This window comes from Chroicocephalus ridibundus, chromosome 15 (assembly GCF_963924245.1).
Source record: "Chroicocephalus ridibundus chromosome 15, bChrRid1.1, whole genome shotgun sequence".
NCBI classification, from domain to species: Eukaryota; Metazoa; Chordata; class Aves; order Charadriiformes; family Laridae; genus Chroicocephalus; species Chroicocephalus ridibundus.
Window position 1 is genome coordinate 11,512,313 of NC_086298.1, and position 24,490 is coordinate 11,536,802.

The 24,490-nt window shown below is 52.6% G+C and overlaps 1 protein-coding gene across 2 annotated transcripts in view; it reads left to right on the top strand.

Moving 5' to 3' along the window:
• Positions 1-24,490, top strand: part of VAV2 (vav guanine nucleotide exchange factor 2) — a 154,017-nt gene that overhangs the window by 116,071 nt on the left and 13,456 nt on the right. For both annotated transcript variants that reach the window (XM_063352964.1, XM_063352965.1), the window contains exons 5-12: positions 8,616-8,718; positions 11,153-11,251; positions 12,761-12,829; positions 13,445-13,545; positions 17,448-17,547; positions 18,896-18,991; positions 19,455-19,523; positions 23,991-24,077. In XM_063352964.1, the coding sequence (XP_063209034.1) occupies positions 8,616-8,718; positions 11,153-11,251; positions 12,761-12,829; positions 13,445-13,545; positions 17,448-17,547; positions 18,896-18,991; positions 19,455-19,523; positions 23,991-24,077 (724 nt within the window). The remainder of the gene's footprint in view (positions 1-8,615; positions 8,719-11,152; positions 11,252-12,760; positions 12,830-13,444; positions 13,546-17,447; positions 17,548-18,895; positions 18,992-19,454; positions 19,524-23,990; positions 24,078-24,490) is intronic.

A 24,490-nucleotide genomic window follows, 5' to 3' on the forward strand; every position in this document is an offset into this window, starting at 1 on the left:
TTGTGGCCTCGTGGGTGCTGGCACGTGGGTGCCTGTCCCCCATGGGTGATTTTGGACCACAACAGCCGGCCCTGGGCAGTCCCTCGCTGCTGGTGCGGTGGCATGCGGGGCGATGCTGCTGGGCTTTCTGCTTCTGTATTTATCTGGGTCTCTGGTGTCCGCGTTTTGCCGCCCGTGGTGATGATATAACAGGCTTTTAAAAGCAACCTTGAGCTACAGCGTGCACGGTGGAACGCGGGCGCTATCGGAATTCGATGGCAGCGTTCCCGTCGGCCAGGGTTTTGCTTATGAAGCGCCGTCTGTTTCATAGGGAGGGAAAGTCTGTACGAGTGGATATGTGGCTTTATACAGTTAAATATTATTGTTCCACAACATAAATAATAAGACTCCTTAATCCAATGAGTTCCTTATGGCTTCAGTTATTACAAAAGTAAATCATAAATTACTAGTCGAGGGAATGGAGTGCCCTGGAATCCCCCGCTCGCGGTTTGCTCCCAGCAGCTACAGTTTAATAAAATTTCAACTTATAAAGGGATCCTTTCAAGAATAACATTTTTTCCCCCCACTCTCCTAAAGTTCTCAAAATCCCTTTAATATTGGTTTTTTAAAATTCCTGATTCTCACACATAGGCATGCTTTTAATTGGAGAAAGGTGTGAAGTCGGCCGTGAGCGTTGGTGGGGATGGCAGACTCTCTCCTAGAAACTGGGGTTTGGGGAGTTCGGTGAGCTCGGAGCAGGTTATTCAGCGTTGGAGACGGGTTCCCAGCTTTAACTGCTCCGCTGCCGGCGGCGCAGCTCCCGCAGGGTGTCCGGGTGGAACCTTCCCAAGCTGTTCCTCGGACCTTTGCTCACAGCTGCCAGTCGGTCCCTCTGTGAGAGGGGCTTAGATGCCCAGATCCTGTGCTCAGATGACTTAGAGGTTTATTTCTTATTGATCGCCCTGTTCTCTCCCAGATGGTCTCCAACTCCTAACTTTTCCTTTTTTCCCATTCTTTGCAAAATCCTCTTCTTTACATCTTTAGTTGGGCCCACTGGGGAAAAGGCATGTGTTAAATCAGCATGGGGATATTGTGCAAATGCCTTCATCCCGCCGCAGCCAGGTTGTGCACGGAAACACAACCCACGGCACGGAGACGTGATTCCCCCGTAACTGTAAAAACCCCAGAAACGCCCCAGAGAGCCCCAAAACACGAGTGTTGCTTCTCCTGCTGCGTGGTGACGCATCAGCAATAGCCCCTCGCTCTCCCTGGGACAAGGAGCGTCTCTCCGTGCCGGACAAGGAAACTTTCATTGGAAGTTTGCCGGTCACAATGGTGCGTACTGGGCACCGATGCTGGGCGCTGGCAAACAGTGGGGCCGCATGAGAAGGCTCTTTCTTAGCTGCTGCCGATCTCCAAGCGGCTGAACAAGGGCGTCATTCAGGCGCCGGGAATGATTCAGTCCATCCAGCATCTTTGCATTTAATATCGCTGACGATCCAGCAGCCTTGGGAGGATCCGAGTGCATCCGAAATGCTTTCTTGGAGGCAAGGAAGTGATTTTCACAGCCAGCAGTGAAGTGACCCCACGCGTGGAAGGAACCGCCGTGGAACAGCACAAGCGGGTGCAGCCGGAGAGACCCCTCCATCTCCGGGGGCTTTTTCCACGTTAACGTGGCACATCTGTGCAGCTCTCCGAGTGATTGGTTTTGCCCTTTGGATCATTTTGGAGGGATGCGTGCTCCTCTTCATAAAACCACCGTGAAACATGGCAGTTGGAAGGGCCCAGCCTGCCGTCCCCGCTGGCCTCGAAGGGTCGGGGTGCAGGTGAGGAGGGACAACCCCCGTGGGCTCAGCACCGCCGTGTCACCCCCCAGGAGAGAGGAGGCTGTCTTTGGGTGTTGTGGCGCTGTGATAAAAAACCCAGGAAAAATATTAAGCTGTTTCTAACAAGGCATTTTGGGTGCTGGTAAAAGTGGGTTTTTCTGGAGAAGGCCATAATGCTTCATTTCAACCTTAAGTATGTGAACGGAGCGGTTTGGTGTCCCCCCGGTTTGAGACTGAGGGTGAATTCCTGTTCTGCAAAGCATTCGCAATACAAACGTACTGATGGCAGAGGCGCAGATTTGGGAAGCAGAAGGAACCAGGCTTTGTCCCCGTGATGCTCTGAAGAGCGAGGACCGTCATCCCGGCAGCGAGGTCCCTCTCGGCGCGGAGGAGCGATGGCAGCTGGGGACAAAAGCCAGCGCCGCGGCTGGGAGCGGGTCAATGGCAGCGCCACGAGGGCCGTTTGCGTGTGCTGCAGAGAGAAGCCGTCTGCGGGCAAGCGCGGGGCGGCCGCGGGGCGCCGGTGCGTATAGCGGGTGTTCATGCCTTGGTGAACCCATTGTGCTTTCACCTTTGGGGTGTCGCGGAGATCGTGCTGGGCTGCAGGCAGCTCCCCAGCGCCGGGTCAGCCGTCCAGCGGATCACGGCAGATAATTGCCTGGAAACAGCTATTTATTTTAAAAAAAAAAAAAAAGCGAAACCCGAAAAAACAAAAGAACAATTGGTGATGGGAAGGGGAGGGGAAACTAAAAGGGTATCAGGGGAGCTAGAAAGTTCTCAAATTCCCCGTCCTCAGCCCGCCGGCCCCTCGGTTTGCTTTGCCATCGGCCAGATGGCAGCTTGCAGAGAGCCCGGGCAGATGGCGAGGGCTGGCCAGTTTGCAAGCGGTGCCTGATCGATACTGGGACGCTTGTCCTCTGCTGCCTGATTTATTTCTGTGTGCCCTAGCAGAAGTGTTGGGGGGAGTGGTGTTATTTCCAAACCTTTCACGGTGGGGAAGGGGAGTTGCAGAAGGTCTCCTGCCTGGCCTCCATTTCTCAAGCGATGTGGCGCGTGTGGGCACAGACTCTGCCAACAGCCTGTCTCCTGCCAAGAGCTTCTTCCTGAAGTTTCTCCTACTTCTTTCACGGCTGTCACCAGCGTTGCCTCCTCGAATCTTCCAAAATAGTGATGTGATCAGCAGAATTTCTGGGGTGCATTAAAAAAAGTAATGAATAGAGGAGCCAAGGTGAGATGATAAGTTAGCTGCCACTTTTCTCATTATTTTTGCTGTGTTGGAAAAACCACACATGCCAGCCACTTAAATAAATGGCTCCGTGGTACAAGGCACTCGAGCCATAGCACTTGTAAACGTGTCTTTTCTTCTTTGTCACCAGTAAAGATTTTTATGCGTCCCCCTTGTGCCATCTGTAGGATCCTGTTGGTTGCTATAACTGTGTGAGGCTCCTTCTTGGGATGGTAATGTTCCACTTTGGATGGGGAATGTAAGACCTGAGTGGAATAGATGGCAAAAGGCCTCTCTTGCTATTTCCAGACGCATGGCTCTGTCCAAGTACAATCTGGCTAATTAAAACCCTGCAAGATCTGGAGTCCAACGGCTGCACATCTTGCACTCCTTCACCCTGAAACCCAAGCCTGCCAGATGTGCTGCAAATACAGGACTCCGCTTGTCCTCGTCTGACGGAGGCCGTGAATGAGGGGGTTGGTCGGATGAACCGTCTATTTATAGCTGTAAGTGCAGAGTAAGAATGAGAACGTGGAGGATTACTGGGGCGAACTGGAGCCTGGCAGCTGCTGGGCAGCTGTCTCAGGGACCCTGCAAATGTGCGTCCAGCCTGGACCCGGCGGTGGCTCCGAGGTCTTCTGACTCTTAACCTCAGCCACAGGGCTGGAAATTTGGGTTTGTCTTTTGGTTGGCTTATTTTAGCTCCTTCTCTCTCCTCCTGCTCTTTCTTTTGCTCTTCCTGGTGGTTCTGGCTCTTTCATCAGCGGAGCGAAAGCAGCGCTGTGGTTTGGACGGGGTTTTGGTGTGGTGGGATTGCCCCGAGGGCCTTGCTTGGGCTCATCCTGGAATTCTTGAGACTGGTACAAACTCATCAACTTCCCAGAGCAGCTTTTATGGATGAAGAGGTCCTTCAGTGGCCCTTGAGACCTGCAGAGCTTCCCCACTTACCCTCCTCATCCACGGTGTCATTGCAAACGTGGTGTGCAGCATTCCTTCAGCATAGTGGACCTGCTGCAGGTTATTTATCAGGGCATCACGGGTCCTCTGTGCCCATGCGCTGGTGTGGGCAGGCCTGTCTGGAGCTCATCTTCTCCCAAAGCCCAGCTGCAGACCGTGCCCTCTGCTTTGGCCAAGTGCTGAGCTCTGGAGGGCTGGCTCCCAGTGGTGGGAACGGTGGGACCAGTGCCTTCACCCAGGGCGGGGAGGTTCTTCCTCAAACTAACTCAACTTCGGCATCCTATTGGGGAAGATTTCGTTAAAATTTGGCTGTACTTAGGCAACCACTGGAGGTTCCAGTGGTCCTTGAGGAGGCCCCCCGCTTCTACCCCAGCTCACTCCATTGATGTCCCTGTTTGCCCCTTACTCCAAGGCAGCAGCCCGGCCTCGGTCCCTCTGTTCAGGGAGCTGCTCCTTGGCATGGCTGCTGCCTGCTTGGGAGGGCGTTTGTACGGAGTGGGCATTGCCAGGGAGGAAGAGCTGAGCCAAATGCATTGTTTTTGCCTGAAATTGCCTTAGATATGAAAAGCTTTATTCTTTTTGCTTGGAATGAGCTTTCCTGGCTAGGCGAGATGCTGCCAGCCCAAAGCTGGTTACATCCTTTCTAATAACAGTAATTGCAAATGCTGGTGTTAACTCTGAAGGGTGGATAAAATCCTTATCCGAGACCCAGAGCTGTCAATGAATCTTCTCATCCAGGCAGTAGATCGCAGGCTCTGATACCCACGGGTAACTCGCAGACTCTGCTGCTTTTATTGAAGGAGTAAATTGCTTTTCTTTGTGAAGAACGAGGTGAGGATCTGGCCTTCCCTGCTCAAGTTGTTCAGTCTACGCGTGACATGCTTGGGCTGCTGAGTTTATTGCCTCCCACAGCAGGGGACTGTGCTAAACATGGAAAATACCCGCCCCACTTTCCTTCCCTTTATGGCATTTAAAATTTAGTGTGTTCTTCGGTTGCCACTGGCTGAAATCATCCCGACGCCCGTTCTCTGTTTTAACATCGGGGAGGGTGCATAGTTTCAACTCTGGCAGACAAAATGCGGAGACCGATGAAAATCGATAGGCGCAAAGCAGCGGCATCAGCAGCCGTACGCACGCCGGCAGAGCTGGGCTGCTCGCGGGCTGCTCCGGGAGAGGCTAATCTGCACGTTTCACTGCTCTCCGTAACTCTGGCAGCCTCTGGTGTTTCTCAGAGATGTTCTAGGAATGTATTTCAATAAGTAAGGGTCCGCTGGACATGGGTATCGTTTTAATACCGCCACAGCTGTCGGGGTTGAGCTTCTCTAGTGCCTCTCCCCTGAGCTCTGAAACGGAGGTGTCGTTCTTTTTTGTTGCGTGCTCTAGTGGCAGAGATTGTAGGTTGGTTGGTTGTGGTGGTTTGTGGTTTTTTTTTTTGTTTGGGTTTTTTTTTTTTTTTTGATGTGTGTATGGTTGGACTTGATGATCTCAAAGGTCCTTTCCAATCATGAAGATTCTATGATTCTATGATTCTAAATAGCGCCAGGACAAGGCAGTTGTCCCTATTTTTTGCCTGAGGCCAGAAATGGGAGATGGGAAGGGTTTGTACTGGTGTTGATGAGCAAGAACTAGGGCCTTGGCCCCTTGGTGAGAGCAATGAGAGCATCGAGAGGCAGACGTGACCCCCCATGGTGGGTGCAGTGTTCGTGTCAGATGGCCCTTGGCAGCTCTATGGCCAAATTTGCTGTATTGTCCCTCAGTAGGTCTTTCTGCCCCTTTCCTGGTGGCCCAGAGGAGCTCTGGGCAGGGCCAGGCTGGGCCAGGTCTGTGGGACACCCCTCCTTCTCCAGGCTCGGTCCAGGCAGCCCGTGATTTAGCAAAACCTCCTCACCATCCCACGCTGCCGCCTCGGTTTCTCACAGTGACGTCCTGGTGCATGCCCGTCCGCGGTCCAGGGCTCGTGTCTCCTCGGTGGGGAGAAGCAGAGGGCTTGTCTGGGCTCGGGTCCCCGTGCAGCAGCAGGCTGGGGACGGGCGATGGTGGGGTCTGAGGCTTGGACGTGGCTCCTGGTTGTGCTTGTGTGCAGGAGAGCAGGTCCAGGTGATGCTGGGGATGCGGGGCTTCCCGGGGATACCTCGAGGTGCTGTCGTCTTCTTCTGCACGTAGCCCGAAAGAGTGGCGGAGCACTCCCGGTGCTGGTGACGAGCAGCCGTCACGCCGAGCGGGCTCTGCTCCGGCAGCAGCCTCACCGCGACACTCGCCGTGGTCGTATCGCACCCAGCCGGGCACGCGCTGCCGACATGAACCCAGCCATACGTTTCCCAACGACCCTTGAGCCAGGGAAATGATGTATGGAGAGACAGCCAGCCATCCGAGAGGTGCGGGCGGGAGGGGAAGATTAATCAGGAACCGGGAGTTACTCGCTCTGGATAAGGAGCGGAGCTGAGAATATAAATATTGGTACAGATAATAACGGTGACGGCGACGCTTGGGAAGGGGAAGATGGATCACCAGCTATTAGTGGGCATTATTACAGCAGCTGCAATGCATCACTCTGGAAGAATGGGACGGATACATCATGCCAGTGTATTTATTTAAAATCCCCAAACTTTTATTAAATAAATCTGTTTTTAAAAATGGAAATAACTGCATTTAGAAAAGAAATAAAGCCCAGTTTTGCAAACAGATGTGCTCTCCTGCTCCATGCCTGTATGTAGAGATGTCAAGTATTTCAGTTTGAGTACAGTTTTACACCTAAATATATTTGTATGTAATTAATACCCATGTTGAAAGAGGCAGCTCGTAAAATATGTGAACGCTGTTTGATATTCCAGCGTTTCACGCTGTCCCGATCCCATGGGGGTGACTTCAGTGGGAGCCGTTAGCAATCAGCACCTGTAGATCTAAGCGCTAAAATTATTATTGTTAATTGGTATTTATTATGGGTTGAATTTTCAAAAGTGTTGTAAGACTTAGGAGGCCCCGGGGGGGTTAGAAAAGGCTCAGATGACAATTAAGTACCAAACACCGTCACCTTTAAATACAAGTCGGGCACTACCCCTCGGTGACACCGTTAAAGCCTGTGCTTGCAGGGGCATCTCCTAAGAGATGTGGCCAGTTTTGAAAATGTGACTTTTTTGCTGCTTAATTGATCTCTGATGTAGATGTTATTACTGGGCTCCGCTCAGCGCCGTGGCTGAGCATCACCGAGCCGAGCGTCTGGGGAGACTACCTTGGGCTGATCAGGAGAGTCTAAAAAAAATCACCCTGATGCCCATCAGGGCAGGCGTTGTGCTTCATGGGAGGTGGTGCATCACCAGGAAAAACTGGATCCGGAGGTTTTAAACCTGGACGTGGTGCCGGTGGCCGGAGGGAGGATGGCTCGTGGCTGGACCTGGCGGGCTGAGCTCTGCCCGAGGCTGGTCCAGGCGCTGCTGTGGGTCCCTGCACAGCCCTGGGAGCTCGGCTCGGCCCCGTCACGCTTCCCCCCCTCAATCTGGGATGCTTCTACCTACTGCGCGGAGCCAGCAGATGATTATTTCCTACCTGCGTACTGCCTTGAATGGACGTGCTCCTACGGCAGTTTTGGGGGACGGAGGAGGGTTTCTTTGGCGTAAGTAAGAAAAAGCAAAAGCAGACAAGAGTGAGCGCAGTGCTTTAAACACGCCAAAACCCAACCCATTAAAATGTGTTCTCCAAGTACCATGTGGTTAAAGTGACTGGCACAAGAGCTGCTCCTGAAGAGGAGAAGCAGGAGCTGAACAGGAGGCTGCGGGCATCTTCGGAGGCAGGTGGAGCCGGACGCAGCGTGATGCTGGACCCGGTCGCGTGCGGTGGCTCAGATGGTCCCCATGCGACACTTGGCCGGCGGGTCCGTCTCGGCCGGGCCGATTAGCGCCGAGCAAAAGCTCCGCAGGGCAGAGCTGGCAGAGCACAGTGGCCTGGGCACGGCAGGCACGCCTGGCACGGGGCTCCGAGCCACTTCTTGGCTGCGATCCCCGCTCGTGTCGAGCAGTGTTTTGCCTTTTCCAGCCTCCAGCGAGCGGAAAGAGATGTACAGCGGGTACCGACCCGGGAAAAACAGAGACTCCTGATGCAAACAGAGAGCGTGGACTGAACATGTCCATGAGAAGGCTCCGGGGAGACCTTATAGCAGCCTTCCAGTCCCTAAAGGGGGCCTGCAGGAAGGATGGGGAGGGACTCTTGATCAGGGAGTGTAATGACAGGATGAGGGGGAACCGTTTCAAACTGAAAGAGGGGAGATTTAGATGAGATATTAGGGAGAAATTGTTTGCTGTGAGGGCGGTGAGCCCCTGGCCCAGGTTGCCCAGAGAAGCTGGGGCTGCCCCATCCCTGGAGGGGTTCAAGGCCAGGTTGGACGGGGCTTGGAGCAACCTGGGCTGGTGGGAGGTGTCCCTGCCCAGGGCAGGGGTGGCACTGGGTGGGCTTTAAGGTCCCTTCCCACCCAAACCATTCCATGATTCTATATCAATGCTGTGGGCCAGGAGGATTTTCTTATTGTCGTGGTTGTCCTCCCTCCTTGGTGCGAGAGCAGTTGTTGTTTTGCCTGATCAAGTGAGGGTGAGCGTACCCTCTTTATTATCACTAAATCGCTCTCCTTCTCGTTCCAGCGAACATGATCTGGGGGAGGATATTTACGACTGCGTCCCCTGTGAAGATGAAGGCGATGATATCTATGAAGATATCATCAGAGTGGAAGTTCAGCAGCCCATGGTAACAATTTATATGCGTGTTTTAAAGCTGTGCCTCGATGGGAGGGGAAGGGAGAGGACTCAAATAAATAAATGAGTATCTGCCAATGACAGGTGATGCTGCGGGGAAGCGAGTCGCTTCGCATCCTTCCTTGAAACTGAGCTGCCTCGTGAGAGGTAAAAATAAGCCGAGCTGGGATGGCGCTGGCCCGGAGGGGGTTCTCCGAGGAGTTTCCCAGCCCATCCTGTCATCTGAAGGGGTTTGGGGAGGAGGAAGGGAAAGGGGGAGCTAATAAGCTCTAGAAGATAAGCTAAAAATAGTGATTTGCTGCTGAGCCAAGGCAGCGTGTGTCAGTTCAGCCCTTTCTGGGGCGGGGGGAGCGCGGGGGCTCCATCAGCCAGATGTGCCGCGTCTGCCACCGGTATTTTTAGATCGGGGCGAGCGCTGACAGATCTGTGCGTGCAGGATCCGGCGCTTGTTTGTGCCCGCTGCCGCCTGCCTGCCTCAGGGCAGGTAGACGTTTGCGGCGGAGCTTCCTGGGGCAGCGGGGAGACCCATGTGGCTTTAGGGACAAGCAGCTGCCCCCCTCCCCGTTCATCATCTCTAAAAGCCCTTTGATGATGGGAACACCCGGGTGTGCAGCATGCACAGCCTCATGGAAGGACTTGCATTAACTCCAGGGGCGCTGGTGGAAGTATCGCGCTCCCTGGATGAGCCAGGGAGGTGCTGGTGGCCCTTGTGTCTCCCCAGGGGTGCTCACAGCCACCCTCATTACCTGCATCCCCAGCACCGAGGAGACGGGCTGCCCTGGCTTCTGCTGATGCGGAGCTGGAAGGGACCTTTCCACCAGAGCATGACCTTCCATATTTTCACCCACGCTCTGATATCTGCCACCCCCAGGCTTTGTTCAGACTCTAATTACTCTCTCCTGGCTGCAAATGGCACCTTACATTCCTCCCCATAACAAAGCAGGATCGATGGACAAGTTTGCTGATGGATGAAATCCCTGGAGCGGGGTGCGTGGGCTGTGCTGGATGAGGTGCTGGGAAGGCAGGACTTCACCCCACGGAGCCTGGCAGAGAGCCGAGCTGTGTGGCAGCGATGCCCACACGCTGGTTTCTCACCCATCCCAAGCCTGGCTGCAAGTGCCACCAACACCGTGATGGTGGTGGTTGAGGCATTTCATCCCTTAACACCTTGTGTGCAGCCTGAGGAGCTGCCTGCGCACCAAAAACTCGTCTGGATCAAGGAGTTGGGTGCAGAACATTCCCACTGATCCTGCCAAACGTTGCTTGGACACCGGTAGCAACGCCAAAGTCAGCACAGCTCGTTGGCCACCACTGTTTTTACCGTGTTGCCATCAATTGCAGAAGCCATTTGGCCCATGATCTGGCCCTTGGGAGGGTTTTGGTAGGAATCTCTTGCATAAAAGGCAAAAATGGGGGAAAGCTCCTACCATGTGGGTGCCCTGCGGCCAGGGTAGCGCAGGATTCGGGTCCATGGAACTGGCGATTTTTTGCTGTCCCCTCCACAAAGTTTTATGTTTTCTCAGGCACCGCTGAGCAGTGAGGGAGGCAATGGCTCTGACTGCCTTTCCTCCCCTTCCCTGAGCAAAAGAGTCTGTTTTTAATATGAGCATCCACATATCTGCCTAAATAATGTCTTTTTTTTAAGTTCTGTCGCAATAGCGAGTGTGTAATGCTAACTGGTTTCTTGTTATTTCTGCATGCTTCAGATTAGATATATGCAGGTAAGACGCAGTGATTGCAGTATTGGTTTCCATCCAGCTGAGAGGTCTGAGCTGGGAGCGAACGGGGGTGCACCGAGGGTGTCCGTTCCTGTGCACGGTCGTTAAACCCGATCACTGAACCCCCCCCACCGAGTTCAGAGACTGCACTGACGAGGGCAGCACCTCCCGACACATGTTTCCAGCTCCGCTTTCCAGATGTAAAACCAAGAGAAGCGACCCCAGGAGTTGGGGCTTTAAAGAAACACGCGTATTATCAGATTTGACCTAAAATCATGAGAATCGGCAACCCGGCAGGGGCTGTGTATAAGTAACATGTTATTTATGACCCATTTAGGCTCTGTTGTGAGTTTCATCTTAACAAAAAAACCGGGGAAACCCATTTCTCTCTTACAAGAGAGCATTTCTCTCTTATTTATTCTTTAGCTGATGGTCTTTGGTGAAGTAGCTGTAATAAATGCAAAAAATGTAATGCTTGCCATGTTGAAACGTGTTAAACAGTACAGCCAGGGTTCCTTCCTAATTTTTGGGGATAAAAATAGTTTCCTTTAACATAAACCAGTAGCAGCACTCCCCTGACTATCCAAACTTAACACTTGTTATGAATTTGCCATCAGTGAAGGCTGAACTGGAGCTGGGCTCCACCTGAGCGGGCTGCTGGACCCCTCTTCAGGGTATCTGTCCTTGCGTTATTTTTCCTTTTTCTAGAAAATGGGAATGACAGAAGATGACAAAAGAAATTGCTGTTTGCTAGAAATCCAAGAAACGGAGGCCAAATACTACAAAACACTTGAAGATATAGAAAAGGTAAGAAGCGAGCCATCTTTTCTATACCGTCGCCTTCCACATCCTGGCTTGCTCTTGCATTAATCTCGCTGTGTTGGTTCTCGCTGCGAGAGCGGGCAGATGTGCTGAGGCAGGATCGATGCGTTCACATGGAAAATTGGAGGGAAAGGGGGATGCGGAAAACCCATCCTGACAAGCACAAATGTGCAGCCTGGAACTGTCGGAGCCAAACAGCATATTTTTTTTTTCTGATCGCTGCGTATTGGAAATAGGCTGAAAACCATCCCGCTGTGTCCCCCTTAGCCCCGGGTAAGAGACTCCCGCTCCTCGCTCAGGCAGGCCGGTTTTCCCGATAAGAGCCGTATTTGCAGATATCTTATCACTTTGATTGCTGCGGAGTAATTTCTTTATTCTGCGTGTTTTTCGAAAGTGCTGAAGCTGCGCTGGCTTGTCATTGAAACTAATTGGATTAAAAGTACCATTTTGCTGCTTGAATTCATGGGTTTTAATTGGTTTTGATAAATTATTGTTGGGCCTTTCTTCTAAATAAAAATAAAAACGAACACCTCAGCAAGAGAGCGGAGTCGTGGATACGGCCGGAGCCTGGAGGTTGTTTCTGCTCCAAGGAAAGCAGCGGGAATGAAGAACAATAGTGAAAATCATGCTGCCGTTTCCAATCACCCGAACGCTTTTGTTTCCTCCCCTTTTACAATTATTTGCCTCTGTCTGCTCAAAGTTCCTGCAAAGGAGCGGTGAGCAAAACTGGCACGGTGGAGTAGCATTTCCCATTTTCCGTAAAAATTTACCAATGTACATGTCATTTATGTAAAGAGCCCTTGTTCCTTGGAAACAGCCACAGCCCTTCTGGCTCTGTCTAAAGGAAGAGTTAAATTATCGCTTTAATATCCATTAAAAAGGCTTGCGAAGGCTTAGTAGGGTCTGACGGCGTGTTCTGGGTAGAGGGTCCTGTATTGGATGCGCCGCATCAGGGCGTTCTTTCTTTTTTGTAGTTACAAGTCATGTAGATGTTGCTATTAATATGTATTTGTTCAGGCATTTCCAATGTAATCACATCATCGGCGCTTTTTTCAAGGGCAAAATTCTAGGGAGATAATCCAAGAACTGAAAAGATGCTTCTGAGCTTTTTCCCAGCTGCAGCCCAGGACTGCGGCGAGGGGAAGAAACCGCACGCGTTTAAATCCCCCTCCAGCGGATTTAGCAGGAGAGAGGGGTCTGCGCCCCCCGGCCGGGGGTCCTGCACCTCCCCACGCCTTGAAGGGGGCCATGGGGAGCTCGGGGCAATTCCGGGGGGATTCCTGGCTCCCTCATGGGTACCCAGCACAGCCCAGTCTTGACAAACGCATTGTCATTCGTCTGCCTTTCCAAGTGCTTAAATTCATTAAAACCCGGCTTCCCCCTGCCCAGGTAAACGCAACTGGTAAAGCAGGGAAAAATACCCCCCTTGCACAAAAAAACCCCTTTCTCGCTCCTCTCCAGTATTTCAATCCCTTTTCCATTTACCTCTTGCAGAACTACATGAACCCGCTGAGGCTGGTACTGACTCCCCAGGACATGGAAGCTATTTTTATCAATCTGGAGGTAACGGCGTAGACATTGCGGTTTAAATCCTTGTTCTTTTCGCGGCAGCTCAGCCGCCTTCCTGCTTAAGAGAAAGCTTTCCGATTTCGCGTTAGATTTGTGCGTTCACCTGTGGAGGTTCAGTCCTTCGTGTGCTGCGGAGCTTGGCCGGGTTTAGGAGATGTTCTTTAACACTCGATTTTAGAGGTGGGGATTATATGAACTCTAAGTGAGAAAACAATTTTATAGGAGGATGTTCCAGGGCTGGGGCTGAGTATTTTAGTTGTATTTAGAGATGGTTTGGGCACACCGTGGTGGATTTATTTCTACGCTGGCTTGCACGGCTTCTGGGTCGGAGCCTGCCCATCTCCTCCGCTCCCTCCTGACCTGCAAAAGGGACTTTAATAGACATGGAAGTCCTGGGGCATTTATGACTGTATAACCTCCCGGTGGAATTACACCCTGGCCATTTAGGGCTGCATCTCACTAGAATGACTTATTTTAAAAATGGCTGAGAAGAGAAAAAAAAAAAAAAAGAATGACTGCCTGATTAAGCAGTGAATGTGCATTTCTTTAGGCTCTGTTTGCCCACTCGCTTTGGATGTGTTTAAAGTATCGATTGTTTCTCCGTTTTAGGACCTAATTAAAGTGCACTTCAGTTTCCTGAGAGCCATCGACGTCTCTATGATGTCTGGAGGAAGCAGCCTGGCAAAAGTGTTTCTGGAATTCAAAGAGAGGTAAAGGGAACTTCAGGCAGCTCCAGTTTTAACAGATTGGGGTTAATATTTGCAGGGCCCATCGCAGAGTTCGGAACAGAAACGCCCGTCGCAGCAGGCCAGTTCTGTGTCCTCCTCAGCTGGATGCTCTCAGGCAGCTGGAACACAGAACCATAGAATTGCCCAGGTTGGAAGGGACCTTTCAGATCATGGAGTCCAACCATCGACCTAACTCTGACCAAAACCAGCACTAACCCGTATCCCTCAGCACTACGTCTGCCTGGCTTTAAATCCCTCCAGGGATGGTGCCTCAACCCCTTCCCTGGGCAGCCTCTTCCAATGCTTAATAACCCTTTCAGCATAAAAATTTTTCCTAATATCCATCTAGACCTCCCCTGGCGCAACTTGAGGCCATTTCCTCTTGTCCCATGGCCTGTTCTTGGGAGAAGAGCCCGACCCCCCCTGGCTGCCCCCTCCTTTCAGGGAGCTGCAGAGAGCGAGAAGGTCTCCCCTCAGCCTCCTCTTCTCCAGGCTGAACACCCCCAGCTCCCTCAGCCGCCCCTCACCAGACTTGTGCTCCAGACCCCTCACCAGCTCCGTTGCCCTTCTCTGGACCCGCTCCAGCACCGCAGCGTACATCACCCAGTGCCGACATTTAAGCAGCCAAATCCAGCCACAGCCGTGCCAAGTGGCCCAGGGGCAGAGGCTGGGACATCTGCTCTCTGAGCGACCCGGCGAAATCCTGTGGCTCCCGTGGATGCTTGTTCCTGCGAGCCCCTGTCTGCACCCGGACTCTGCTGGGCTCGCAGATCCCGTATGGGACCAGCCGTTCCGGAGGCTGAGCATACAGTGCAGCTGCAGGGATGTATCGGAGGGGATAAATACGGGAATGCTACAGTTACGGCAAGCCGGAATGGAGTAAAACCTCACTCGCCTTCAAGGGTTTTAGTGTGGTCATCTCCTGCCGGCAGCAGCGGGGCTCTGGGGGCCTGTGATGTGGTCGGGTGGCTCCTTCGCAGGGGAGAATCGCTGCGCTCGGATCAAAGGGATGGCTCACTCTAAAAAAATAATCGCCTCTTTGGCGCTGCTCTCATCACGTATTGCATGACGAATACATGTAAAAGTCGCTTTCGCAAACAATAGATTCTGTGTTTTGGCAGCTGCAAGGAGGAGTACCCCAGAACACAAAGATAAGGTTAATAAAAGCCTTTAATATCCTTAATACTAATCAAAGGCCTGATTCGTTGTGGAATCGTGCCAGGGTGTTATTTCGCTGTGATTAAACCAGTGTCTAGACACAGAAATGCCATTCCGAAGTCAATAACTCCAGAAATACCATCTACATTAATAATACACCGTAAGGTCGGCCATTCCATCATTCACAGCGCCTCTTTCTAGAAAGGGATTAAATTTAAAAAAAAAAAAAAAAAGTTTCCAAAGAAGAATGCAAATAATTTAAAAATACTCATAAAACTCACTTGATCTCCTAATTCCTGGCTCGGCTCCGTGCGTGCCGGTGCCATCCCCGGGGCTGAGCGGTGCGTGCCGGGAGCAGGGAAGGGACAGGGGAGGAGTGGTGGCGGTGGCGCCGCTCCCCAGGGAGACGCGCGTGGCGGTGCAGGAGCACGAGGCCCGGGTTTGGGCTGACAGCCTGTAAAGAAGTGTTTGCTTGTGTTCGTTTGCCGGTGGGAGCTCAGCAGAGCGCTCTGTGGCTGATGGGCTTCGTGCAGGCGGGTGACCAAACCAGCCCAGTTCCTAAGGGAGTTTGCAAACAAGTTTTTGAAGGGCCTAAAAACCTTCCTGAGAGGCGAGTGGAGGAGCCAGACCGATGGCTGCGAGATCATGAAGGCAGCTCTGGAGCTACATCCAGCCCGTGGGGGGCTTGGGGACCTCAGCGTTGTGGGAAACGGCTGCTCATGGGGAGCTGTGGCTTGGAGAAGGCCCCAAAACTGGGCTTTCAGGGATGAAGAGTTTGGAGCAACCTGATTAAATAGGCAGGGTCCTTTCCTATGTCGGGAAAGACAATATCGCATTTTACAGCAAGGAACTTGGGGTGCAGGAGAAGAAAGGGAGCTCATCAGCTCTCAGACAGCGTTGTCCCACCAAAAAGGGAATATGGACCTCCAGAGTCCCCGCTCGGTCCCTGTATACAAGACCTTCCTCCATCAAATGTGTCCGTGACAAATAGCTCTCGCTTCCCGGCGCATCCTCGGAGACATCCCGGCCAAATGATGTATTGCTCCTCCGCTTTGCAGAGATGTTCTTTTGGAAGGAAACAGTTTGTAAATCTCTTTCTCTGAAAGCTGGAGTTTGAATTTATGCTCCTGAAGCCTCTTTGAAACTCTCCGCGTGCTGGCAAGGTAGATATTATTGTGCACGTTCAGAAGTTGTCAAGGGGAAAAGGCAGAAGAAGAATCTGTGTTGGCTGGTGCTGCGCCGGGGACCGCGGCTCCCATAAATCTCTCTATTCAATTCTCTGCCGGGGTCGGAGAGTCCCACGTTTACAGAGCGGCACCAGGTCAGGTGCACCCAGATCGTCTCCATCGAGACACGAGGCCCCGGAATAATGGATGAGTTGCAGCGTGTGATGGAATACGTGTCTTATCAGCCGCATACAGTTAACGGGAAGGAAGGGGGGGAAAACCCAAACCTGTCGTGCAGGATTAATGAGTGAAATGGAGGAAAAAGGGGGAATCCACAGCAAAACCGCTCTGTTTGTGTCAGGTGTTTAAATTTATAGCCCAGGGTGACTATACAGAGCTTCACTGTGTTTCCAGAGGCTGTGACAACCTTCTTTCCCCAAATTACCCCTCTTGATCCCTCCAGGTCCCTGTGGCCCATCCTGCGAGGAGCAATGAGCTTTCCAAAACGTGTCCTTGGGGCTTAAGGGGATTCGAAGCCTCTCGTTCTCTGATGTGATGCAAATTGTCACCCATGTCCGTTCTGGGCACTTCTCAAGAATCAAAGAGTTTCTTGCCTTCCTCCTTAGTTGGTGAAATATGCAGAAACCCTCAGGGAGAGGGGCACACATCAGAATCGGTGGTGGCAGTTGTTTTTTGGGCTGTGAGCAGCTGTGACTTGGGGAAACGAAGATTTTTTGGGAGATGAACACATGGGCTTCAGCGAGCTGCATTGGGAAGCGCTCTCAGGAAATGGATTTTTATTGTCATTTGGTCTTGAAGCGCGTCCCTGCTCTGCCCTCCGCGGGCCCTGGGGCTAACGTGGCACAGCCGGAAAACCGGCACGTGGCCATTGGGGTGGCACGGCGCCTATCGAGACATGGAGGGGATTATGGTGATGGTGTAGCCACAAGGAAGCCGAGGTTGGGTCGCAGAGGTTCAGCGCTTGCCCCCTCCTTATGTTTTAGTTAATCCGCAGACCCTCGCTGGGGTCGGAGCTGCTCCTGGGAGAGATGAGCTTGGGCAGGGATGGGGTCCCAGCTCTTCCCTGTTTCTTTCCATTTTTGGGCTGTCGTACCTGGGATGCAGGTACCTCTTGTAGAGCTGCTGGGTAACCTGCTCTGAGAAAAGTCTTTCAGTGCGGAGCTGGGTTTCCCTTTTTTTTTTTGTTTTGTTGTGGTGCTCCGAAAGCACAGCTCTTGGGGAGCGGTGGGTAAATACCTCGCACTGGGGAGCGGAGGGATGAGCCATCGTGTCCCCAAAAACCGGCTCCTCTGGCCACTCGGCCCCTTCTGCTCTCCGTGAGCTGAATCACCCCCACGGGCTCCAGCGCTGGAAACTTCCAAAGATTTAAATGTTAAAGAGCCATGCCATAAAAGAGTGTTAATACTTTGCTAAGCAGTTATATGGGGGAATAGCTGTTTGCCTTGTCCTTTCCCTGTATATAAGGATATATATCTTTTATAACAGGTTATAACTGCCAGCAAGTGTTTCCGAGTAAATTTGTGATTTCCCCCTCTGCAGGCTGCTGATTTACGGCAAGTACTGCAGCCACATGGAGTACGCCCAGAACACGCTCAACCACCTCCTGGCCAACAGGGAGGACGTCAGGCAGAAGGTGGAGGTGAGCGGGCAGGGGGCATCGGGGCCGAGAGCTGCCCACCTCCCTTGTCCCAGGTTTCGGAAGGATTTGCCGGAGCTGAGAATGGCGTGTTGGGAATGTTTGACGTAGCAGGAGAGGGGAGGGATGTGAGGGTGAGTCTGTGCTGCCCAGAGAGGGAGCAGAGCTGGGGGTTATCTTGTCCTGATCCCCCGCTTGCCCCTTCATCTCCCCAGCAGACACGCTCCCTGTCCTTCCTCCCCGGAGTTTATCCAAAGTTAAACCAAGCCGGGTGACTTTATTTGAGTGGGACTGTGGACAAATTCCTCTTTGAGTCATGCAGGGAGACCCAAAGGCTCCGAGCATCCCTTAGCCAGGAGCCAAGTGGGTTTCCAAGGTCACCGCAGCACTGGGGACAGTCAGAGGCGAGCCCGGGTCCCCAGGCGAACACCCGGATCACTCCCGTCTCCTCCTTCCCCGGCGTAAAGGCTTAGTGTAAATAGGGGCTGAGCCAGATATTAAGTAAATCAAAAGGAGCCCCGGAAGGGACGCACTGTTTGCGCTGCTGTTTTTGCCCAGCTTTAATTCCCGCTTTGGTCTCGATGCTAATCTGAATTTGCCGGGCTGTCTGCGCACGTTACCTCGTGTTCTGCAAACGCTCTTTGATTTTCCGTGCGAAGTAGCAACCCAAAGCGGGGATAAAACTGCATTTAATCATTTTTTTAAAACGTGTGCTCTGGATCTTGCATCAAGCCTGTGGCTTGTAGCTCCCGGTTGCTCCCGTGATTTTCCTTTCTCCCCCTCCCCCGTGGCAGCTCCGCTCAGCCTCCTCGGGGGGGGCACGCAGGGGGTCTGGGTCCGCGCAGCGGAGTCACGGATCTAAATGGGTCTGGGCGAAAGGGAACAGTCGCAAAACTTCCTGCGATCACATTAGCTCATCTTAATGACTTAATGCTTATCAGCGAAGCCACAGCAACTGCCTGCGTGCTTGCTTCCAGCCCCTCGCAAATAAAATGCATTAGTTCAAACCATCGAGGAGGTGAGTTAAGCTAATGCGTTTCATTTGACATTTCCCGAGGTCTGAGAGCATCCGTGTGCTCCCCTAATGAGCAGTATCTCATTAAGCTGGAGGAGCTCAGTTGCATGAGAATGTCTGTATTTTAGGGTCCAGCCCCGGTGTTTTATTCCTCTGCGGGGGGGCCCTGGCACCGGCCGGGTGCGTGCGGGGACCACGAGCCATTTCTCACCCAAACCAAGTTTACGGAAGCAAAACGTTACAGTCACAGGACATTTGAGGCTTTTTCTTGGGGAGGGGGGGGAATGTTGTTTTCCCCCAGCTGCTTCACCACTCCCGTATTGATTTCTTTAATAGGAATGCACACTGAAGGTTCAGGACGGGAAATTTAAATTGCAAGATTTGCTGGTGGTTCCAATGCAAAGAGTTTTGAAATACCATCTCCTGTTAAAAGTAAGTGTTTCAGCGTTGGCACTTCTCTCCAGCTGCCATCCTCGCTGTAGCATTTTTCGGCTTTTACACTGGAGAGTGAATTATTGCCAAACGCAGGTTTTTTTTTTCCCCCTTCAAATGAAATAATTACTAGAGCTACTTAACACGACGTAATATTTGTGCCGTCTCTTAAAGTACGGTGACCTAGGGTAATTCTGCACTTGTTAGCCACGAGAGGCGGTTAATGAATGTAAAATAAGCTTGCATATAATCTGATTATGTGTGAAATTCCTCCCGTCAACTCCGTGTAACAGATCTCTCGAGCACCAGCCGCTTGCTTGGCATGTTCCCCTCCTACGGCTGTGGCCGCAGCCACCCGCCCCGGCGTCCCTGCCACCACGCTGGCACCCTGTTGTAGCCTGCCCGGTGCCAGCAGCTTTGCTGGCATGCCCAAACTCTTTATTATTTTTTAATTTTTTTGCAGGAGCTGCTCAGCCATTCATCAGACCGACCAGAGAAGCAGCAGCTGAAGGAGGCTCTGGAGGCGATGCAGGTACAGGGGGGCGAGAGCGGCGCTGGGGCTGCGCTGGGCTCGGGGTGGACAACACAACCCCCCCGCTTCTGTGCAGCACAACCCCCCCGCTCCTGTACAGCACAACCCCTCCGCTTCTGTACAGCACAACCCCCCCGCTTCTGTACAGCACAACCCCCCTGCTTCTGTACAGCACAACCCCCCCGCTTCTGTACAACACAACCCCCCCGCTTCTGTACAGCACAACCCCCCCGCTTCTGTACAACACAACCCCCCCGCTTCTGTACAGCACAACCCCCCCGCTTCTGTGCAGCACAACCCCCCCGCTTCTGTACAACACAACCCCCCCGCTCCTGTACAGCATAACCCCCCCGCTTCTGTACAACAGAACACCCCCGCTTCTGTGCAGCACAACCCCCCCGCTTCTGTACAGCACAACCCCCCCGCTCCTGTACAGCACAACCCCCCCGCTTCTGTACAGCACAACCCCCCCGCTTCTGTACAGCACAACCCCCCCGCTTCTGTACAACACAACCCCCCCGCTTCTGTACAGCACAACCCCTCCGCTTCTGTACAGCACAACCCCCCCGCTTCTGTACAACACAACCCCCCTGCTTCTGTACAGCACAACCCCCCCGCTTCTGTACAGCACAACCCCCCCGCTTCTGTACAGCACAACCCCTCCGCTTCTGTACAGCACAACCCCCCCGCTTCTGTACAGCACAACCCCCCCGCTTCTGTACAGCACAACCCCCTCGCTCCTGTACAGCACAACCCCCCCGCTTCTGTACAGCACAACCCCCTCGCTCCTGTACAGCACAACCCCCCCGCTTCTGTACAGCACAACCCCCCCGCTTCTGTACAGCACAACCCCCCCGCTTCTGTACAACACAACCCCTCCGCTTCTGTACAGCACAACCCCCCCGCTTCTGTACAACAGAACACCCCGCTTCTGTCCAACACACCCGTAGATGGAAAAACCATCCCACAGCCCGAGGGAAGGCGGCATCTCCCCCTTTTGGACGAGCGTGTGTATATTGATTGCCGTTTGATGCGATTGCCTCGCAGCAGATCTGTAGGCATCGCTGTTCTCTTCCTCCTTAAGCAGCTGGGGAAGCTGGTATTTGTTGACAAGTTACGACGTTTCACTAATTGCTATTGTGTGTAAAGAGGCTGTGCCAGATTCGGCTCTTGTTTTTTGCTGTGAGGGATCTGGAGGAACTCCAGCCCTATCAGCAAGTCGGGGAGTACCGGAGAAATGGGAGCGGAGCGTGGCCGGTGTGCGTGCGGAGCGTTGCCTGGCACTGGTGGGGAATCCTCTCATCATAGAATCACAGAACGGTTCGGGGTGGAAGGGACCTTAAAGCCCATCCAGTCCCACCCCCTGCCCTGGGCCCACATCTCCTACCAGACCAGGTTGCTCAAAGCCCCGTCCGGCCTGGCCTACATATATATTTTTTCTATTAAGGGGAAAATGCTCTTTCCGCAAATGAAGACTTCTGGTGTCAAGGTTTTGCTTTGCCTAAAGTTTTTTTGAGCTTTCAGCTGAAACCCCCAAGATCTCAGGAAAACCATCAGCAACAAAAAATAAAATCATCCAAATGCTTTCTGACTGGGATACGTGTCCTCCCCCCCGCACACTCCCACCGCGGGACCATCGTCAGCAGAATCTGAGTCAAGGATGGTCATTAACTCCAGGTTTTCTCTCTGGAGAGCGCTGCAGGCTTCATCCCCCCGCTCGCTCCCCTCTTCTCAGGTCACTTTGTTTTCTACCTCTGAGCCGCAGCTTTTGTAACGACACGGCGTTTCCCAGCCCTTACGTAAGTTGGGTGACCTTTTCGGCCGTTATCCCTGCGAGCCCGGGCACCCAGAGCCGATATGTAGGTCGCTTTAAAGTTAAGGTTGTTTGAAGGACGTTGCATTCGCAGCCCGCTGCTGCCCAACACATCTCTGGGGCCTCAAACGAACACTAAACCTGGTGACAGTTGTTAAACCCTGCTTATGGCCTCGTAATACGGCACCCACCGATACCACCGCTAATAAATACATGTATATGTGCGCTCCGGCTGAACTACAGACTCAGCATTTTTCTGGAAGAAGCTGCCAATAGTCATCAACCAGGTTTCTCTGTTTCATCTCTCGCAGGAGAGCGCAGGTGCAGTTCAGACCATGCTGGGCTCGGCAGGGGCATAGGAAGCCACGCAGTTTGGTTTTAATTGATCCGTAAACCAAGGCTTAGCTTGCAAACAATGTTTTTCATCGCAAATCCAGCCTTTCTGTCTGCCGTGCTGGTTGGCGGCAGACGTTGCTGCTGTCTCGGGTCAGAGCCGTGCAGGGGGGTCAATAGAGCTGCGTTTCCCCAAGGGATTCACCTCCCTTTTCTTTTGCTTAGGCAGTCGTTTGCGCAAGGCAGGGGGCAGGATTTGCCCCAAAAAACCTGCACGTGGGGGTATTTGGTGCAGATAGAATCAGAATTATTTAGGTTGGAAAAGACCCTTGGGATCATCGAGTCCAACCATCAGCCCCACTCTACAGAGTTCTCCCCTACACCATATCCCCCAACACCACATCTAAACGACTCTTAAACACCTCCAGGGATGGTGACTCCACCACCGCCCTGGGAAGCCTATTCCAGTGTCTGACCACTCTTTCTGTGAAGAGTTTTTTCCTAATGTCCAGCCTAAACCTCCCTTGCTGCAGCTTGAACCCATTCCCTCTTGTTCTGTCGCTAATTACCTGGGAGAAGAGACCAGCACCAACCACTCTACAACGTCCTTTCAAGTAGTTGTAGAGAGCGATGAGGTCTCCCCTCAGCCTCCTCTTCCTCAAACTAAACAGTCCCAGCTCCTTCAATCGCTCCTCATCAGATTTATTCTCCAGGCCCTTCACCAGCTTCATTGCCCCCCTCTGCACTCGCTCCAGCACCTCGAGATCTCTCTCGTGTTGAGGTGCCCAGAACTGGACACAATACTCCAGGTGTGGCCTCACCAGTGCTGAGTACAGGGGGACAATCCCCTCCCTTCTTCTGCTGGTCACGCCATTTCTAATACAAGCCAGGATGCCATTGGCCCTCTTGGCCACCTGGGCACACTGCTGGCTCATGTTCAGCCGCTTGTCAATTAGAACCCCCAGGTCCTCTTCTGCCGGGCAGCTCTCCAGCCACACTGCCCCAAGCCTGTAGCGATGCATGGGGTTGTTGTGGCCCAAGTGCAGGACCTGGCGCCTGGCCTTGTTGAAGCTCATACGTTGTACCAACCCTCCACCCGAGTGCGCAGAACCGGGTGATGGTGGGGGCGAGGCAGGTTCCCGGTGAGATCCCCCAGCCCAGGTTTGCACGTTGCTGGTTCCAGTCGGGGTTGACCCCAGGACTGCGTTTCGCCTTCGCGTAGGAGGTGGCCTGCTCAGCAGGAGGGGGCTGAGCTCAACGCTCAGGCGTGGCGGGGGATGCTGCTTCGTAAGGCTTTTGCTTTTGTCGTTCTTCATAACCATCCCTGCCACCGGCCCGGTGGGGTATTTTGTGATGTTATAAGTATTGTCACGTAGATTTGCGATTATCATCTGTGATTAACCCTTCTTACGTTGGGAAGCTGAGGAAGGTCTGAGCCGGAGGGGATGTCTTAAAAAATCCTGTGTTCGGATTTAATCCAAGCTGACAAGAGCTATTGTTGAGGACAAGGAGGCAGGGAGCAGATAAGAAGCAAACAGGCACAGAAAATATGCTCCGAAGGGTGTAAGAAGTTGTTTTAGCGGAAGGGCTAGGGTTCTTTCTCTTTGGTGGGTCAATATTTGGGGAAGCAAGGAATTTTTCAGGGCAGAACAAGCTCCATTGAGTGTCTCCTTATTTTACAACGTAGCCTTTGTGTGGTGGGCGACGTTGGCCCAGAAGTGTTGGAGATGGGGATGCTCTTGCGGGGTGTCCCCAGGGAGGATGGAGCGTGGGCATCCCAGTGCTCTCCCAGCTCAGGCGGGATCCGGAGCAGCCAGGGAGGTCGGCTGGAGGCAACTGAGGCAGAGCCAGGTCAAATACCGTTCACAGCTAACATGCAGCCGGGTGTCCAAAGCAGTTATTTTACAGACGTGGGTGTTTTGACAGCAGAGACTGGCTCACAGCTTTTGTACCCGGGGGGATGAAGGGAATTACGGCGATGGAAGCTGGGAGGGATGGATGCTGCTGGGGCAGGGGGTGCCTGGCTGCTCCTCCTTCTCCGGGCTCTCGCCAGGTAAAAGCCCTGGGTCGGGATGGCTGTGCTGCACTGGATTCATGCATTGCCATCTTCTGGGAAACGGGAAAAATTGCAGCGCCTGCCTGGTTCAGCAGTGCAAGCGCAAAAGAAGGCCGTGTTCCCTGTGTCCCGGGCTGCTGCTGGAATCCTGGTCTGAGGACAGAGAGGAGTGCGGCTTCAGGAGCTGGGCTCGTGTGTTTTCTGCTTTGGTTCAGGTACTAGTTTCATCTGGAAAATAAAAATCAATATTCACTTTTCTTTTAAGGACTTGGCCATGTACATAAACGAAGTAAAGAGGGACAAAGAGACTTTAAAGAAAATAAGTGAATTTCAGAGCTCTATAGAAAACCTGGTAAGTTGGAAAATTCTCTTGGTCCCAACTTTAATTTGATTATTGTTAACACATTTTCTGTGCAATTACTACTGAATCTGATGTGCTTCCCAACAAAGATCCCCGTGTGTTCCGACACTCCCCCGTCATTGACGGTGTTTTTGTTGATGGTCCAGAAGTGGTTGCTACGTTCCAGAACTGGTTTGGGTGTGATGGAGGGTGGCTTCGCTTGGTGGTGTTACACTGAAAATGTTTCTCCAACTTTTTCTTACGTTATTAGTGTGGGGGGAGCCTGAGAATTCCCTAAATCGGCTATCTGTCTGCTATTTTAAGTGGGTTTTCTTTTGCTGTTAAGAGGACAGAGGTTAACTGGAAGCGCACCAAGGCCCATTTTAGGGAGAAGGGCACATGTAATATGCACCTATTCCCAAAAC